Source organism: Protopterus annectens, chromosome 1.part2, assembly GCF_019279795.1.
Source record: "Protopterus annectens isolate FY-2018-M chromosome 1.part2, PAN1.0, whole genome shotgun sequence".
Classification (NCBI taxonomy): Eukaryota; Metazoa; Chordata; order Ceratodontiformes; family Protopteridae; genus Protopterus; species Protopterus annectens.
In genome coordinates, this window is record NC_056727.1 from 672476491 (window position 1) to 672496428 (window position 19938).

At 43.0% G+C, this 19938-nt stretch overlaps 1 protein-coding gene across 8 annotated transcripts in view; it reads right to left on the reverse strand.

Moving 5' to 3' along the window:
• The window catches only part of CEP170 (centrosomal protein 170), a 2077048-nt gene that overhangs the window by 137179 nt on the left and 1919931 nt on the right, over nt 1-19938 (reverse strand). For all 8 annotated transcript variants that reach the window (XM_044058284.1, XM_044058266.1, XM_044058311.1 and 5 more), the window contains one exon: nt 17860-17953. In XM_044058284.1, coding sequence (XP_043914219.1) covers nt 17860-17953 — 94 coding nt within the window. The remainder of the gene's footprint in view (nt 1-17859; nt 17954-19938) is intronic.

Genomic DNA, 19938 nt, shown 5'->3' on the forward strand with positions numbered 1-19938 from the left:
TGGTAAGGGCTGTTCCTTAAGCCATGCATGCCTTCTAAGGACAGAACCGGTGACTGCTGCCCTGCAAGAAGCTTCTAGGGTTCATAGGTAGGTACTAGGCTATTAACCCAAGGGCCTAAGTAAGCCTAGTAAACAAGGTTCCCTGGCTTACGCCACCCAAGAAAGTTAATTTCCAGTGCCCCTGTCGAGCAGAGCCACAGAAGTGACCTCCGGGGTGTATTTCCTTTTGCCTATCCACTCATCAAGATTTTTCTTGAAGAGTGCTAATGAGTAACTTTGCTAGACATAGATGGGTACCTTGTTCCAGAGTATAGGAAGTCTCTGGGACCGGAATCTATCCCTCCAGCATGTCCTGTTTATTGTGGTGACAAGGTTTAGGTCCCCAGAGAATGTAGCTTGGAGGGACTGGGATTTCTTAAGGTGTAGCATGTCCAACAGCTCTGGGTTTAACATAGCTTTATATGTTAGGCAGAGATCTACTCGGAGTAGTTGATATTCTACAGAGTAAAGCTGGAATTTTTTTTGAGATGGTCAATGTAGGGCATCTGTTTGAGGCCAGTAATCCTCTTTGTGAGGTACTTCTATGGCCTTTCCAGCTGCTGCAGATGTCTTGTGAGGTACATACCAAAAGGGGCATTGTACTCTATAATGGGTCTAATGAGTGCCAGGTAGAGGGGAATGATGACCTCTTTTTTTCCCTGGATGAGAACCCTTTTGTGATAGAAGGATTTCCTGAGTACTGTGGCAATGTGATTATCAAAGGAGAGATTACTATTCACCTGGGTCCCAAGGTACTATTCACCTGGGTCCCAAGGTCTCTTATCACACATTTGGCGTTAAGTAGACTGCCGTTTATGTGGTAGTTCATGGGTACAGAGTTTTTACCAAAGAGGATGACAATGCACTTTTTGGCACTGAGCTTGAGGCCATGCTTCTGATACCAGGCATCTGCCTCAGTGAGGCCCTTCTGTAGGATGCCTACATCCTACAGAAGGGCATCAAAACCACAGTGCAAGGTGTGTTTAGTTACTTGACTTGCAGAATGCATTAACTCTTGAAACTCTTTAGATTCCGCATAAGCAGGAAAGGAAGACATTTTTTGTTTGAAGAGTTCCAGGGTATGCTGCTGAAATTTTAGCATATGGAACTGACAATTTAGTGCTCTGATAGCAAGAGAAGCTGAGGTGTATACTTTTTTACCCCATCTGTCTAGTGCTCAGGAATCCCTATCTGAGGGGGTGGGATTCTTAGCAGAGGTTGCTTTAATTCCTTTAAGCCCTTGAGAAATTACTTCAGGGTCAGCAGTAGGATTTTTAAAAAGAAATTTGTGTGAGTGAGGGACTCTGTAATACCTGTCTGGTTTTCTGGCTGCAGGAGAGAGGGTGTCAGGAGTCCAGCTGGATTCCAGGGAAATATCTTCCACAACATCCAGGACTGGGGGGATGGCCAGGGGTCTGTGCTGTGGAAGATATAAGAATTCTCTGAGTCTCTTTTCAGACTGTGGGTAGTCCTGACTTTCCCATTGGAAATGCTCCCTTAAGGTGTGAAGGGTTTCCCCAAAGGAAAATCCTCTAGGGAAGAGGCTGAAGGAATGGAATCCTCTGCATCAGATTCCTCATAAGCAGAGAGGGATTGCATGTCTTCATACTCCGATGCATCAGAGTCATTGGACTCTTGTTCAGACAAAACTACAGGGGACAGATCTCTTTTTCTTTTGGAAGGGGTAACCTGGCTTCCCCTGATCAGCATGACAAGGTCTTCTGCCATTTTAAGCATTTGAGACTGAGGCAAGGAAGCAGGTGCCTGAGATTGGGTCGTCAGTTTATTGGGTGTGGTTCGTAACCTGGGCCTAAGAAACTCAGTAGTTTTCGAAAGAACGGTAGTCGCGAAATAAGTCATTGGTTTGTGTCGAGAATCGGTAATGCGAAGGACTTTCGCGGAAGCTGGTGCCTGCTCAGCGGCTTCGGACCCATCCAAGGTAGAGACAACTGCAGGATCCTTAGTCGAAGAAGAGTTTTGTGGCATACCGGACTCCAAAAGGGTCTTGGTAGCGGCCTGCGAATCCACAGAAGCGGGCATCAGGGGCTGTAATAGTGCCTCAATGAGGACCGGAGAACTGATGAATAGCTTAATGGGAGCGCTGTCGGTAAGTTTGGACCTGTACAGTCTATCTCTGTCTTTATCTTTACGCTTTTTTTCAGAAGATCTGCTGTCGGACGGCTTACCAAAGCCATATCGGAATTCGAAGACTCTAAGCAAAAATATCTAGCTACAATAAGGGCCCGATGAAGTACAGTTCTGGCGTTGAACAAAGCATAGATGCAACAGCGGGGGACGTCGTGGTCTGGGCCTAAGCAAGTGACACAGTAAGAATGAAAGTCTCGGTGTGGTATTTGCTTTCCACAGGCGAGACAATTGTTAACTTTTTGTGACATAGGTTAGTGCAAGAAAAAAGGATCCCCACTGGGATACTTAGATTTAGAAGACTTCAGCTGCAATTCGGAAGACAAAATTCAGGTAGTGGCTGACCGGCACTCATGCAAACTGCAAGAAAGACTGATTTAATGGCGTCGGCTGCCTTACTTTATACTACTGACGACCTAACGTCAGTCCTGAAGCAATAGCAACTGATGCAGAAATACTAAGCCTCTGGTATTTGGGCCGGCCGAGGGCTATCCTGGCAGGGATAACCCAAATGTGATGACTGCAACAGTGAAACACGAAGAACATCAGGAATGGTCTAGATCCTGCAACCAAGAAAAATGCGACCCTGAGAAGGAACCAGGACTAATTTCTGAAAGTTTATGGTAACCCTAGGCTTTGCAAGAGACAAACCATAAACTGGAGGTGCTGAAACAAGACCTCTGGGGATGAAGCCTGAATGAGAAAGTCATTCAGATAAAGAAAGATTTAAAACCCTCTCATTCTACAAGAGACAATGACATGAATGAGGCATCTGATGAATACCCCTGAGGCAGGAGAAAGGCCAAAGGACAAAGCAGAGAACTGAAAATGCAAGTACAGACAGAGAAATACAAAAACTTCTTGAAAAGGGGATGAAATGGGATGTGAAGATAACCATCCTTGAGGTTCAAGGATACTAAGAAAGCCTGGGGAAGGAGAAGAGGGAACCGGGTTTGCAGGGACAACATCTGGAAAGGACCTTCAGAAAGGTGTTGAGCTAAGAAAGATCCAGAATGGGTCTCAAGGTGCCTTCCTTCCTGGGAACCAGAAACATCCTGGAATAAAACCTCTGCCCTTCCCGGCAGGTGGCACGACCTGAATGTTGCCCTGTGCCAAAAGGCCCCAAAGCAGTTCTGGAAGGAAAGGAAGCTGTTCCTGAGGAGGTTGACGGATGCCCAGAAAGGGAGGAAAGGACTTCCACACCATGAAGTATCCCTGGCAGATGATGGACAGAACCCAAGAGTCTTGAGGGACCCTTAACCAATTATGAAGGGACAGGGAAAGACGAAGGGATAAGGGAACCTGACCCAAGGAAAGGGGAAGCAAACTGTCATACAGTACCTGATTTGTCTTGAAAAAGGTCTTCTGAGAAGTAGGAGTCTGAGTAGACTAGGCAGGAGGTACACACGTAGAACCCTTCTTAACTTTAGGAGCAGTCTGCTTACAAAAGCAGATTTGGATGGAAAACTCCTCTTGAGATTAGGGCTAGCAGAGAAAAAAAATGTTTCAATTCTTGTGAGGCCTTGCCTTTACCCTGGAAAGACTTAAAAAGCTCAGCAGCACCAAAAAGGTTATTATCAAGAGGAGAATCCAACAATTTCACCTTAGTATCATCAAATAATCACTGGAGATGAAGCCAAGAATAATGTCTCAAAAGAGAACCAAAGGCAACAGCCCGAGATGAGGCATCAGCTGCATCACAACTACATTTAACAGAGTGGTGATTCACTTGAGAGGTAGAACTCAGAACAGAAAGGGACGAGAGCATCCCTTCTGAATCATGGAGGTCAGCCATTGCTTGAGAAAGAAGGGCTAAAATATACCTGGTCATATCAGTCTGGTAATTAAAAGCTCGAAAAAACAGGGTGGCATCAGTATATACCTTTTTGCCTAAATGTTCAATAGCTCTAGTGTCCTTATCTGATGGGAGTAGTTTACTAGAAGACAAAAGACAAGACTTACAATCAGGCACCTTGTAAAAATCTATCAGGTTTCTTAGGGGATGGAGTTTGAGAATCAGGGGCCACAGAGGCTGCTTTAAAGGTATCTAGAAAGGTATCCAAGACTGCGGGGTACAGCAGAAAGCTTAGGTGACTTTATCTGGAGGAGTTCATAATACCGCTTATGAATATTAGAAACCTGAGAACAATCTCATTTGAAATACTCCATCATGCGAAAAACAGTGTCCCCAAAGGACGGCTATTCCAAAGGAGAATATGGACTAACAGAATCTTCTGCCTCAGATCCATAATCCAAGGGGGAAGGAATTTGAGAGGACTATGCCAAAGACTCTTCCTCAGAATCCAAATCCTCTTCAGATGATTCCTGCTCTCTGGGACTCTTAAGGGGAGTAGATAAATGAGGAGGAGCAGGCACAGAAACTCCTTGGGGAGACTTTTAGGCATTAAACAACCCCTGGATAAAATCTTGCCATTCACACTGGGAATATTTAGCAGGGAAACATGCTTGTTTCTTTTTCTTTTAAGGGACATTTGCCCTTAAAACCTTAGGCTGTGTGGACCCTTGCCTATACTCAACCAGTGTAGTAGAAATCTCCTCCTGAAAGTACAGTTGTGTACCTACCATAAATGTAGATGTTAGAGTGTATTCACTGTTGCAGTCATTACACATGGGTTATCCTGCTGGCAGGCGACCCGCAGTCACCCTGAGTTCCAAAGTCTTGGTCCGGCGTCGGTTGCTGTCGCCTCTTCCCTGACATCAGTGCGCCAGTGGTATAAAAGTTGCAACCGACACCATTTTCTTCAGTTTTTCTTGCCCCAGATGTCAGGTGCCCCCAGATAGGAAGGCTGGAAAGATAAAAATATGCCAAAAAAACATGCATATATTACAGTAAACATTTTCTACATCTACAAGGAAATACACCACATAGGTTGTATAGAGTTGAGAAGTACAGAAAAGTCCCAGCAATAAAAAGGGGGATGGTGGTGGGTAACCTGGACTGCAACAGTGAATACACTCGAACATCTACATTTATGGTAGGTACACAACTGTACTATGTTCATCGTGTTTCACTGTTGCAGTCATTACACTTGGGTAGAATCCCAAAGCTGAGGTTGGGTGGCTGGGTCTAAATAGGATTTGGAGAGGCTACCAGGCCCTGCAGAACTGCAGTGGCAAAGCCTGCTCTGGATTTAGAGTAGAGAGGTAAGTGGTAGTGCTTGGTGAAAGTGTGCACTGAGCTCCAGGTTGCAGCTTCTAAAATGGCTTTGGTTGGTACTCCTCTGAGAAAAGCTGCTGAAGTGGCTGCTGCTCTTGTAGAATGAGGCCTAATGCCCTTGGGCACTGATTTGCCATGCTGTGCATAACAGAAGCGGATGCAGTGGCCTATCCATTTTGAAACTGTCTGCTTTGTAATAGGCTTTCCTTGTGATCCTGCAGCATAAGTTACAAACAGTTGCTCAGTTTTTCTGAAAGCTTTTGTTTTGTCCAGATAAAATCTTAGCTGTCTGTGTATGTCCAAAGAGTGCAAAAGTTTCTCCCCTTTATTTTGTGGATTTGGGTAGAAAGTAGGCAAATGAATGGTTTGGTTCAAGGCCACACTGGAGACCACTTTTGGCATGAATGTTGGGTTTGTCCTAAGTGAGACCCTGTCCTGATGAAAAATGATGAAAGGTTCCACAGCCATTAATGCCTGTAACTCTGAAACTCTTCTTGCTGAAGTTATTGCTAGGAGCAGAGCAGTTTTCCATGATAAGAATTTTAGATCAGCTGTGCTGGCTTGCTCAAATGGAGGCAGTGTGAGTTTTTATAAAACAAAATTGAGATCCCAAGTTGGTACTGGTGCTCTCCTTGGGGGTCTTATATTTCTTGCCCCTCTGAGGTACTGTCGTAGTAGAGGATGTGAAAAAATAGGAGGCTCTGTATTGTAATGAGCTGAAATGGCAGAGGGATATATTTTAACTGCTGAGAAAGATAGGCCTTTGTCCAGCATCTCAGTTAGGTATTGTAAAACCTGAGGTATATTAGGGACCAGTGGTTCGAGGCCTTGTGCCTGGTTCCAAGCACAGAATCTCTTCCATTTTTCTGTGTAAGATTTCCTAGTGCTAGGCCTTCTGGCTTCTAAAATGACATCCATAACAGCTTTAGAGAGAGGTGCAGTCTGAGTGGCTACATTACCTGCCATGCTGCCAGATTTAAGGTTCTGAGTTGACTGTGCAGAATCTGATTGTTTTGTTGCGTCAGAAGATGAGGAATTTGAGGTAGAGGCCAACCTGGGCCTTGAGACAAGCTCCTTAGGAGTGGGTACCAGTGCTGGCATGGCCAGTCTGGGGCAATCAGGATCAATTTTGGCCTTTCTTGTCTGACTTTTAGGAGTACCTTGGTAAGGAGAGGCATCGGAGGGAAGGCATAGACTGTCAGGCCTTTCCAGCTGAATGATAGAGCATCCACTTTCCATGCTTGAGAGTGATAAGTTCTTCTGCAGAATTTCTGTATTTGGTAATTGTGAGGGGAGGCAAAAAGATCTATGTCTGGGCGTCCCCATTTCCTCGTTATCATGCTGAATACTTGTGGATTTAGTTTCCATTCGTGAGGATCCATGAGATTTCTGCTTAGTTTGTCTGCCAGTGTATTTTTTGTTCCTGGCAGGAATTGAGCCTGCAGATGTACTTGATAAGTCAGTGCTGTGTTCCACAAAGTCATGGCTTGCCTGCATAGGGGTAGGAATGTGTGCCCCCTTGCTTGTTTATGTTCCACATAACTGTGGTATTGTCCGTCTTATTAATAGTTGTCCTGGATGTAGTAGGTCCTTGAACGCTGTCAGGGAATTCTGTTCATAGGTTCATAGGTAGATACTAGGCTATCTGCCCTAGGGCATTTATAAGCCTAGCCAGAGTGTAGTTGGCTTCCGTCTCCCTATTAGATTAGCCTACTGTGCCTCTGTAAAGTAGGTCACAGAAGGTACCCTTTTAAGATTAGTTTACTGTGCCTCTGTCTAGCAGGGACACAGGAGAGATCCCAGGGGTGAATTTGCGATTTCCCATCCACGCGTCCAAATTTCACTTGAAGAGGGTCAGCGAGGGCCTATGTCTAACATGAATTGGGATTCTATTCCAGAGTGAGGGGAGCCTCTGGGAAATGAATCTGTCCCTCCAGCATGTCCTATTTATTTTTGTGCTGAGGTTTAGGTCCCTGGAGCGTGTAGTTCTAAGGAACTTGGATTTTTTGAGGTGGGGCATGTCCATTAATTCTGGGTTTGACATGGCTTTGTACATCAGGCATAGATCGCCTCTGAGTAGGCGGTAAGCAACTGAGTAGAGCTGAAGTTTCTTTAGTTGAGCTGCATAGGACATTTGTTTGTAGCCCATGATCCTCTTGGTGAGGTACTTTTGGGGTCTTTCCAGTTGCTGCAGGTGTTGGGTAAGGTACATCCCAAAAGGGGCATTGTATTCAATTATGGGCCTGATGAGTGACGAGTAGAGGGGCACAATGACCTCTCTTGATCTAGATGCGAACCCTTTTGTGATAAGGTGGGCTATATAGAAGGTCTTTCTAACCACTTTGGCAACGTGATTATCTAAGGAGAGATTACAATCTACGTTGGTCCCCAAATCTCCAATTACTTCTTCCGTACTTAATGGATTACCACCTATGTGGTAATTTGTGGGCACCTTGTTTTTCCCAAAGGGGATGACTATGCACTTTTTAGCATTTAACTTGAGGCCGTGGTTTTGGCACCAAGCATCCATCTCTGTGAGACACTTTTGGAGGATGCTTGTGTCAGCTGGAGATTCGATTATGGCCCCCAGTTTGCAGTCATCTGCAAACTTTGTCAGCCATAATCCCCCCATGTTAGCCTGAACCTCAGAGAAGTATATACCGAACAAGAGAGGTCCCAGAACTGAGCCCTGTGGGACGCCACTTGTAACTGGTTTGGATTTGGACATGGCACCTGCGATTCTGACCATGTGGGTTCTATCTCTGAGCCAGTTTGCAACCCATCTTGTGATATAGGGGTTGATATTTAAGCTGGTAAGCTTATTTATGATGCCCGAGTGGGGTATTGTGTCGAAGGCTTTTGCGAGGTCCAGGTAGGCTGTGTGGACTACCTTGCCCTCATCTATGGCTTTGGTAACTGTTTCAAAGAAGGAGCAGAAAAAGGATCTATATTCCCTACTAGATACCCATATATCCCTTCCATTTGCTTTTGTAAACTTTCCTTATAGAGGGTTTCTGAGAGGATTTTAGGATATGAAACACCTGAGATGACAGCATGGACTGCCTGGTCATCATGGGAAATGGAGAAACCATGCGGTTAATTTTAGGGTTGTTATGTCCAAGTAAGACTTGCCAGATGGGTGAGAGATGAAGTATGGAATGGGATCGAACACTGAAGGCAGATGCGTCAGGTGAGGCCAATGACAGCGAAACCATACGTGTTGAGGACAAAAGGAGGCAATGAAGATCACTCTTGCCTTGCACCCACATTGCTTTCTGCAGAAACTTTGTATGAGGGGAGTAAGGAGGCTCAGTATACAGAAGGCAAGTGAGGACCAAAGTATTGGTTGGGAACTTCCCCTCCTGAAGGATGAAGGCAAAGTTGTTGCTGCACTTGGTGTTGGAGGGGTGGCAAATAAGCCACAGTATTGCTGGTCCCAGTGGCTGAATCACTGAATCACAGCTTGATTGATGGACTACTTGTGAGGAAGAAGGTGGGCCCACTCAGCTTGTCTGCTAAAACAATGGATTTCCCTAGGATATGCAGTGCCACCTGAAAGAGATGGGAAGACACTGCCCACTGCCAAACCCTGGCTTCTTGACACAACTGACTAGAATGCAGTCCCCCTTGTTTATTCATGTACCACACCACCATTATGTTGTCCATCTGGATCAGAATCACACTCCTGGGGTGGGAGTCCTAAAAAGCATACCTGCAGGACATTACTGTGAAGACTGGTCTCTGAAGCAAAACATGTGCCTTTGACTGTCTTTCCCATAAAATGCCACTCCACCCTAGCTGGGAAATGCCCTTAATCACTGTGGCCTGAGGGGGCATAAAATAAAAGGCTGACCTTGGAAGACTAATAGGGTGGTCCAACCACCACTGAACATGTTGCCTGAACATGCTGGTGAGACAAATGGGAAATTGCATTGGCTGGTAAAACACTGACCACTGAACTGTGATGGTCCACTGCAACACCCTCATGTAAAATGTGGCCTGAGGAACCAGGGTGAAAGAAGCTGTTACAGATCCCCACAGACGTAATATGCATGCGGCGGGGGACTTCTGATGAGAGAGGACTGTTGATGCTAGTGAGAAGGGTGAGAATTTTCAACTCTGGAATTCTGGCTATCTGAACTGTCATATCCAAATGGACTCCAGTGAATTCTATTGTTTGGAGACGGACCAACTTTGATTTTTCCATAAGGATCATGATTCATAGATGGGAGCAAAGCTGAAGCAAGGAATCCCTGGCCTGAAGTAAAAGATTCCTGGATGAATCAGTTATGAGGCAGTCATCCAGGTATGGGAACTCGCAGAACCCCTGCAGTCTAAGGAGAGCTGCAACCACTGTCATGCACTTGGTGAACACCCAGGGGCTGTGGTAAGACCAAAGGCCAGGGCTCTGATCTGGAAATGACTGGCTCCCAGCCAAAAGTGGAGGAACCTTCTGGACTATCTCGCTATCTTGATATGATAGTACACATCCTGAAGGTCTATCAAGCACATCCAGCTGTCCTTCCTTAATAGCAATAGGATGGACTGAACAGTGACCATCCAGAACTTTGTCTGCTTTATATACTGGCTTCAATGGCTGAGAACCAAAATGAGTCTGTGGTCCCCATTCTTCTTTGGTACGAAAAATAAGTTTGAGTAGGCTCCAGATCCTTACTGGTCTGGTGGGATCTGCCAGATGACTCACTTGTCTAGCAGCTTTTTTATCTCTTGTGCTGCAGCCTCCCTTTGCATGGGTGGAACATTTGGAAGTCTTTTTACACTGGGATGGAACAGAGTCTTTTTACATTGGGGTGGAGCAGAAAGAAATGAAATTGTGTAGCCTCTGTTTATGATTCTCTGCACCCAAGTATCTTGTGTGATGGTGTCCATGCTAAGGGATGCAGAGATAAGAACCCCCCCCCTCAAATGCCTCCAGAGTGTAGCAGTTGGGCAACTTCAGGAGCATTGAAATGGTTTGTCAGAGAAGGGGCTCCAAAAATGGACCACCTCTGCCATGAAAGGGGCTTGTCACCGGAAGTATTGGGTGCAAACCCTTGAGATTTATCAAACCAAAGCTTTCTTGTCCCCTCTTTGGTTGCAAGAGAGAGTCCTTTGGGAATACGGAAGCAGATTCCAATGGTAAATAAAGTCTTGCTATCTAGCTCACTTTCAGATCAACTGTCTCATAACTGCTTCCACCAGGAGTCTGTTACTTCACGCCAGGGATTTCTTGCTCAAGCTTTACTCCCATATGGGTCCAAAGAGAGTAGAGCCATCATTGGAAGCATTGATAAAGGACATCTTAAAGTGCTCCACGAAAACTCAGAAACTCATCAAGCATACCAGAGGATGGCAATGTCAGTGCCCACTGCTCTGGACTTGCCATCAGCTGCACTGAAAATAAGAAGCATGGCAATGTTTGAGAGGGACTGGATGGTAGCCAGCTGTATATCTGCTGTTTTACCGGCTTCCATAGGTAAGGACCCTTACAGAGACTTGGAAAACTCTTTGGTCAAGTCACTCTGAAATCATGTTAGAAGAGTTAAATAGTTTAGTCTAGTTTTTGCAAAGGTTGTTGAAGTGTAAACTTCCTTTCCTAATCTGTCTAACTCCCTGGCCTCCCTGTTGGGGTGATGAATAGTGTGGATCTCTTCAGCAAGCTCTTTCTTGCTGGTTGCTGCTACACCATGAAACTATTGTGGACCCTTGCTCCAGAAAGGTCTTCCCTGAGAAGAGACTAAGATTTTTATCAGGTATATGGGGGATTGGTTCTTACACATCTAGTTCCTTCGAAGTCTGCCTCAAAATTAAATCCAGAAGTTCTTCAGCAGGAGGAATTACCCAGGAAGTTAACAGGCCAACCCAGAAGGCTTCGATGAATAACGATTCCTCTTGGGAGGGGGTGTCACTGGATCATCCTCTCTTCTGTCTTAATAGTCTTAAATCTCACCAAAGGAAATATCTTCTGGGGAGGATCTAGGGGGAACCCACCCCTTCGTCGAAGTGGGTATACTTTTTCACACATGCTTCTGCTGTACTTCTGTGGTGGGAGGTTTCAGGGATGACTCGGAAACAGGGAGTGCACATCATGGGCTGTCTTGAGACTTCTAGGGGCTGGTTGTCTCTAAGTGGCAGGAGGAGGAGGAGGTAGACGACCTGAAGAAATCAGCAAGAGGGAGGGATAGCTCCAAGTGTGAGAGGCATGCCTGCTTTCTAGACTTACAGAAGACCCACTCAAAGGCCTAAGTGGAGACTGGTCCCAGGGCAAGCCCTAAGGGATCCAAAGAACTAGCCAAGGACATGTTCTGTGAACTAATCTGGATTGTCTCCAAAGCAGACACCAGAGTCAAGATGCTAAGATCTGAAGTTCCATGCAGAAGGGAAGGATCAGAAAATCTTTAGTCGATCCCAGTACTGGCTCCAGGACCAATTGAAATCTGATGCTGTAAGATTGGATCAAATTAGAGATACTGTCAGACTCAAAGAGACACAGTCTTTCAGCTTTGTTACAAGCAACCCTTGGGAAACACTCAAATTTACAGGAACAGGTCAGGGGACCTCTTTCCAGAGACTTTCTCCCGAGATACCTCCTTATCCTTGTCCTTCTCTTTCACCTTTCTCCCTCAATTCAGTCTATGAATTTCTTGCTCAAGGGAGATTAAATAGATTTTGATGGGTCACCTTCCCCTTCACAGGCAGGGAGAAGCACCTTCAAGGCCATATTCAACCATCAGTCTGACACAGCTCTGGTCCCGAAAATGGAGTTTGCACAGCAATACTTACCAAGATGCAAGACCCCCATACAGCAGCATGTGTGCCCTGTGGAGGAAGCTTAAGGCCACAAAAAATGCACCTTTTAAAGCCAAACGCCTTGTCAGACATCTTGAAACAAAGTATACACAAACAGCAAAGATCACAAAAGCAACAGTAACACTTAATTACTACAAAAAGACTAGGTAAGGCCAACCAACAACAAGTAACATTCAGTCCTAGAGTTCCAACCATAAACTCTGAAGATCAGCAGGAAAAAATACACCAAGATAATTTTTTAGGGGGAGAAGGCTGAAGAATTACAAAAACCCTTGAAGAAGGAAAAGGAAAAATACTAAGCACTAGGTATGAAGCCTACTGACTCTGAGATTATGGGTACAGGGAGAAGCCTGAGCTTCAGATCCAAAAGTCTAGATCTGCCGATGTTGGATCTGCATAGATCTGATAAAACATTCAGTTGAGAAGAACGGAAAATACAAAATTGGCTCTATTTTTGCTTTATATCTGTATAAGGATCTGCTACAAGAATTTCTCATACATTAGCTTCCTATAGAGTTTTCCTCTCCACCAAATAATTCACCCTTTTTTCTACTCTTCTTCTCTCTACCTCTTCATCACCTCCTTAAAATATACTAAAACTGGTGCACTGCTTGCTCCCTGGACTACTTGCAAGTACATTTATCTGAAATTTTTTCATGGTATGTATAATCGGGTCTATATTATAAACACGAAAGTTGTAAATAGTGAATACATCTACATCGACACAAATGACAATGTACAAAAAGAGCGAAATACGTAATAGGTGAAAATGAAAACGCCGAACGTGTTTCGGCAACCAACAGCGCATGCAGGTAAGCTCAAACGAACTAAATAAAATTAAATTAACACACTTTTGCAGGGGGCAAGCCCCCTACTTAAATATACCAACTCTGAGACTGCACTACAGTGGGTAAAAGGATATATTTCCTCATCCCCATGATCACCCTGCTGGCCAAGCAAATACGTTCGGCATTTTCATTTTCGCCGATTACATATTTCGCTCTTTTTGTACATCGACCTTTATGTGTCGATGTAGATGTATTGAGCTTTTGTGTTTATAATATAGACCCGTATAATCTTGTGTCATTATAATTCTGTAGACAAATGTAATTGGTCCGCTGCCTTGGTCAAAAAGGGAGTCACAGTCTTTGCAGAGTCCTTCTGGACCTTTAGAAGAACCAATGGGTATCAATACAGGAACACTCCTATCCATGGGAATGAGAAGGTGCCTGTCATCCAGACCTGTTTGCAAGGAATCACATAATTTCTTTTAGCTGTCAGTTTTAAAGGGGAGCAAACAAATCTATTTGCCTTCCCCACAGTTGGATCAATTCCTGAAAAACTCCTACTTTGGTGTAATTTTCATTTGTGACAGCCTGTCTTGGTCCTGCTCAGCTTGTTTGCTACACAATTTTGCTGTGACAAAATGTATGAAGCCTGAAGAGTTAGACTGATGCGAACTGCTACCGCCCAGGCAATCAAAGCAAGTCTGTAAAGGGGATAAGATCAGGTACCCTTTTATTTGTTTGCAGACTTTGCACTTGACCCTTTTGAAACTTCTCCCAAGCAAAGTCTGCAGCATCTGTTCTGACAGACTGAGAGGGAGGCTGATGAGAGTAGGGCAGACCTGAGCCAAGAGATAAAATAGTCCACACACCAAACTAACTCCCTCTTTACAAATCTCAGAACAGGAATCTGAAAAGAAAAGGGATGTTTGATGATGAGTCCTGACTGATCTGAGGCACCACTGAACCGTTGTAATGAGAAGTCTGGTTAAGGGAATCATAAGAATCACAGAAGCCATGAAACCCAGAATCCTGATAAATCTCCTAGCAGAACATCCAGGAGCATTTCCTTGCACTATTCTATTTTGTCCAGCAAAAGAAAAACTCTTCCCAGCAATTAGTCTAGAAGGCAATCCCTGTAAAACCAAAGAGTGGAAATAGAAGAGAGATGATTTCTGCAAGTTCAGTTGAAACCCCAGACTGAGTAAGAGTTTCATGGCTCATGTCAGGGAATCCTGACCTCTGGAAAAAGTGTCTGCAAGTGCCCTGAAGCCCGCAGTAAGCAATCACTGGAGTCAAGCACTTTGGCAGTGGGGCAGTAAACAGACCAAAGGGTAAGACAGAGAACTAATAATGTCAGCCAGACAGAAAATCTTAAATGCCTGAATTCCTTGCAAAACAGAAGGTGGTGGTAAGCATTTTTTGGGCCCAATGTTACTACGCAGATATCAGAAGAAGTGGTAACAGGGACTGAATGGATAGCATTTTGAAATCTTGATAAACAGATTAGAATGGAGAGATCTGGGACTGGTCTCAAAGTTCCCCGTTTCTTTGGTACCTGACAAATCACTGAATAGAAGCCTCTGCCCATCTGATTTGAGGGCACAAGTTCTATTACCCTCTGGGTTACCAATTATTTATTTATATGACATTTATCATCATCACTGCTGCAGCTTGCAGCATCAGCAGAATCATAAGAACACTTCAAAGAGTGACTGGTTACCTCAGTAGCAGGCACAGTTGAAGAGGTTCATGTTTTCAAAACAGGGCAGTAAAAAAATTAAAATGTGAGTCTGGCAATTCAAAATTCTGAAAGTTAAGGTAGCAAAAGAATAAACTATGTTCCCAAATCTATCAAAAGCTTTCCCACCCTTTCCAGAGGGAATGAGATTAGCATTCACAGTATGTTTAGCAATAGAAGGCTTAGATAAAGATATCCCTGCAGGATCTGTATTGTTCATAGGTTCATAGATTCTGTAGGTTCATAGATTAATACTAGGCTAACTGCCCTTGCGAGCCATTTTAAGCCTAGCCAATTATCCCTTGTGAGACTCAAACCCTATACCTTGTGCTTGTAAGGTAAACACCTTAACCATTAGGCCACCCTCCCAACCTAAATTTTTTCATGGTATGTATAATCGGGTCTATATTATAAACACGAAAGTTGTAAATAGTGAATACATCTACATCGGCACAAATGACAATGTACAAAAAGAGCGAAATACGTAATAGGTGAAAATGAAAACGCCGAACATTAGAAAAATAGGAATTTATATTTTTGAGGTACTTTATATAACATACAAAACGTTTCTGGGACAGAAGGCTGACTGTCAGGCATACTGCAAGCTGTTAAGAAAACATCCTAGATAGCACAGAAAGAAAAAGCTGCAGACTGTGGAAAATCCATTTACAAAAAATCATACTACTTCTGCTGGGAGATAGGGATTTCATCCCGTTTTCAGTGAAATAAATCTTTCATTGTATTAGCTGTTGCAGAAAAAAATAATGCCTCTGAAGGAAAACCTAAAGAAACACTTTCCTTAAAATCAGAATTTTCAGCTTGAGAAGAATTAACTGAAGAATCACATTCACTCTCTCCTCCCTATTCATCTGACAAGGAATCACTGTCAGAGTATGAGGAAAATCTTTTTTTCTTTTCTTATTAGAAGCTAGTGGTGAGTAAACATGGTTTAACATTAAAAGCAGAGAGCAATCCCTTACCAAATCCCAACCCATCTTCCCTGTCCATAGTTAAAGATGCAGTACAAGAAACATTTTAAGTTTCTGCTTTTCTTCCTGGGAGATTCCCTGGAAAAGGACCAACTCATGACAAAAGCACTACCCCAGGAATCGGGCACTTTACCCCAACTAGGTGGTTTTCCTTCATTTTGAAGATAAGCAACTACAGTAGATCCATTCAGGTAGCAACAGTTTACATTTACAAGGCTTAATAGCATAAAAGCATATGATTGCCACTTGGATGGTATACTCTTAAGTGCTCATCTTCAAATGTCTGAGCACCAAAAAGCAGACCGGGTCTACACATAGCTGTTAAGACTGCCTTCATGACAAGTTTGTAAGTGAAGTACAGCCAGAAGGCTAAGAAATTGCCTACCTCTCTGGACAGTTAAAGACATTCAAATTGAGAATAAGAATCCACCCACCTCATTGGCCAGCTAAATACACTCAAATGGAGAATAATAATCAACCCAGCCACACTACTCCTTGTCACTTGCATAGTCCTGTTAACCATATATATCACTGAGAAAATTATGTACTCTCAAATAGCCTTGACAAGAATGCTGATCCATCAAAAATTTTTGGACTGAGTACTGAAGTCTATATTTCTCTAGGAAGATGACTGGCTCTGCTAAGGCATCCTATATATACAACAGTTGGGAGCACCATAGGTCCTGAGACTGTAAAGTTATCCAGCTTAAATTTCTATTAGCAAATTGGGGACTTCCACTCTGATGAGGATCTATGGTACATCCTTAGGTCCCCCAGAAATGACCAGCCATGGTTCTTCCTTTGTGACCTTGCTGGCCATCTGGCTGGTTGGGATGGACACGCCGAAGTGATGCACCTTGTTGTCCTCTGACAGAAGGAGCTTCCAAAACAAGACACTATGAGGGCTTATCAAGTGCTACAGCAGAGACGCCTGGTTCTGACTGGACACAGGAAACTTCCACAGGCTTCAACTTCTTAAGCTTCTAACATAGCTGCAGAAGGACAAGGAAGATTCGGGAGTCATCCTACTTCAGACAAGCTCCTCTAGTCTCTGATTTTCTAGATAACTGCCAGTCTGCCACCAGATAGTTTTAGGAACAAATGATTTACAAACTGAAAATGCCATAAAGTTTTAGTAATTACCTAAACAGAATAAACACTTGGAATGTCCATCTTTATATGTTATCAACCTCTTGCTGTCACATTTGCCTTTCTTAACTGACATGAAATAATACTTTAGTTGAAGAAAAACAGGAAAGGTCCCCACTGGTAGCAATTATCTGCCCACTAGCAATACAAACTGGCACAGACCAAATGTCTGACACAGCAAAGCAAAAATGTAGGCTCACTGTTTGGGCAGGAAGCAAGAATGTTCTGAGGAACTTTGGGCTTGTAAATTCTTTATGTATCAGCATGATCTTTTGTGCCTGGGTCATGAGGCAGACAGAGTGACAGGAAGGCATGCAAGCTTTGGTATTCTAGCCAACCTTATGGTATCCCTGGTAGGATACTTAACATATAGTAGCAATACTGCAACAATGATCATACAAAAGACATCAGGATTTCTGATGAACAGCCTTAACCTCTCACATCTTCAGCTTTCTGAGACACCTCAATTGCTGCTTGAGTGCACATGCATGCTACCCATACAGCTTTTGGCTAATCAGCTTACTACTCTGCAGTGCAGTTCTGCTATGTTCTGATGATCAGTGATTCACTGAAACTCCTGTAAATATCAGCAAAGGTATCCCCCCACCAAATGGGCAAGCTAGCGAAAGGAACTCAATCCCTCCCTTATTCCCACCCAGCTCCTGTGTCAGCAACTCACTAACATAAGTCACCTGCACTGTAGTCAGGGATTTATCCCTCTACAAAACTGGGGCAATTAATTCTATTACTACTTCTTCAGAAGTTTTCTTCCCAGGCCTCCAATTACAACAGGCTAAAACACAGGTAGATAACCAAGACTGCAAGACATCAACTTGATTTGTTATTAATGCGCATCATGCAATGCAAAAATACGAAAGCTGGAAATATCCTCAAAAAAAGAATACAATCTTGTCTGCACATGTAAGCAAAAGGGCAACAAACATACAGCTAAACAGCACAAACACAATTCATTTTAAATTTAATTTCCAAAGATATAAAATTAAATGGCACAGTTTTCCTTACCATGCTTGACGTCTTCACAATAGGGACTTCAATTTCTGGTTGCAGTTTCTTCTCTACTTCTTCCCAGTTCCGACCCTTGTCCTTAAATAATATCCTATGAATTCAAAAATATATATTTAGATAAAAAAAAGTTGCACTGGTTAACTGACTGACAGGTACAGTATTCTAAAATTGTTTCTGCACATTCATTCACACAGCTGATAACAAACTATCAAACTGTAAAAAGCAGTCGTGTAAGAACAAAACTATTAGGCTGAATTCAGGAATGTAACACACTATGCTATATTTCACGATTTATTAACAGCAACCTTGTTTTTACAATATGTAATTTTCTGTTCCAACCTTATCCCTATTAACTAATTATCTCAGTACCTCCTCTTTTACTTTCTCAAAATTCTGTGCTAAATATTTTTGCATAAACTATTTTCTTTGTGCTTTTCAGGCTTCTGATTCTGTCGTTAACTCTTCCATAAATTGTTCCTCGCCCTTGTGCTTTTCAGGTTTCTGATTCTGTCGTTAACTCTTCCATAAATTGTTCCTCGCCCTTCATCCTTTCAAACAAATAAAATATTAATTTCTACTTTTTTCAAATAGAGATATACCTCTGTCATATATAATAAAACATTTAACCTTCTTTCTCTTTTCTGAAATAAACTCCTTTCCTTCTCCTTTAATTCCTCCATAGCCAATTTTTCCTAAAGCTCCATAACATTTAATCCTCATGGTTTCCTATTTTTGATTTTTTTCTCTTTATCTCCTTTAAAATCACCTTTCAGGTTAACTTTAACCATTCACTGTCTACAACCTATTCCAACAATCATAACATACTGAATCCCTATATTAACTTCAACAACTGTAACATCCATGCTTTACATTCTTTACTATACAATATATTTATATTTAATTTCAAAAGCCTTCTTTTTTATTCCACATTCCCCTAACAAAACAACAAAGAAAGCCATATGGTCCAAAAACCCCACCTATATATTTTCAGTATCACTTAACGTGTTAATGTTTTACTATTCATGATGATCTTGAAATTTCACTAAATCCTTTTTTATTCTTTATTGCTGTCTACAAATTAGATCTGGAAAAAATTTTACACCAGATGCCCAAAGCCAGAGAGGCGAGACTGCACTGGTTTGGACATGTGTTGAGGAGAGATGCTGGGTATATTGGGAAAAGGATGCTAAGGATGGAGCTGCCAGGTAAGAGGGAAAAGAGGAAGGTCTAAGATAAGGTTTATGGACGTGGTGAGAAAGGACATGCAGGTGGTTGGTGTGACAGATTTAAATGCAGAGGACAGGAAGAAATGGAAACAGATGCTCCACTGTGATAATCCTAATGGGAGCAGCCAAAAGAAAAAGAATATTCTTTTCCTTTATTAGAGTTCAGATTCAAACATAAACAATGTCTTAGCCATCATATTTTTATTTTCCATCTTATTTTTTTATTTTCACCTCAAAAACTCAAGGGATCCCCAAAGGTACTCAGCTAATTTGTGCGTTTCTGAATGGCTTGGTGTTATCACTAGTGCTAATTAGCATTTTACTGCAGAAATCACCAATGGTGTCCTAAGCAACATGCTGGCACAGGCACCTATTCTCCCCACATACATGCATGCTCATATTCAAAAAAGCACACATGCACACTCCCCCCACCTTTCAATTGATTTTGCCTGTTATAATTGCCCCACACCTCATAAATCAGTGATGATTACTGTGTATCAATAATGCCACGCATTACAGTTTCACACTTCCTACTGTTCAGAACATGTATTGTGATGCAGTACTTGTTGTTCTATTAACTTTTTATGTAACCCAGAATAATATCTAAAAAGTTTTATTCGTGTGTAGTGTCCCCCCTCTCCCCCTTCCAGTATTACAGGCTTTGCTCATTAACCGAGAGAATGTTGAGTGATATGGCAGTCACCACACACAGACACCCACTGTACACAGGACACACACACAGACTCACTTGCCAACATTCACAATCACACACATTCTATCTATCCTCTAACTCCCCTACTGCACCACCCAGGCAGGCAGGCAGGCAGACACACACACACACACACACACA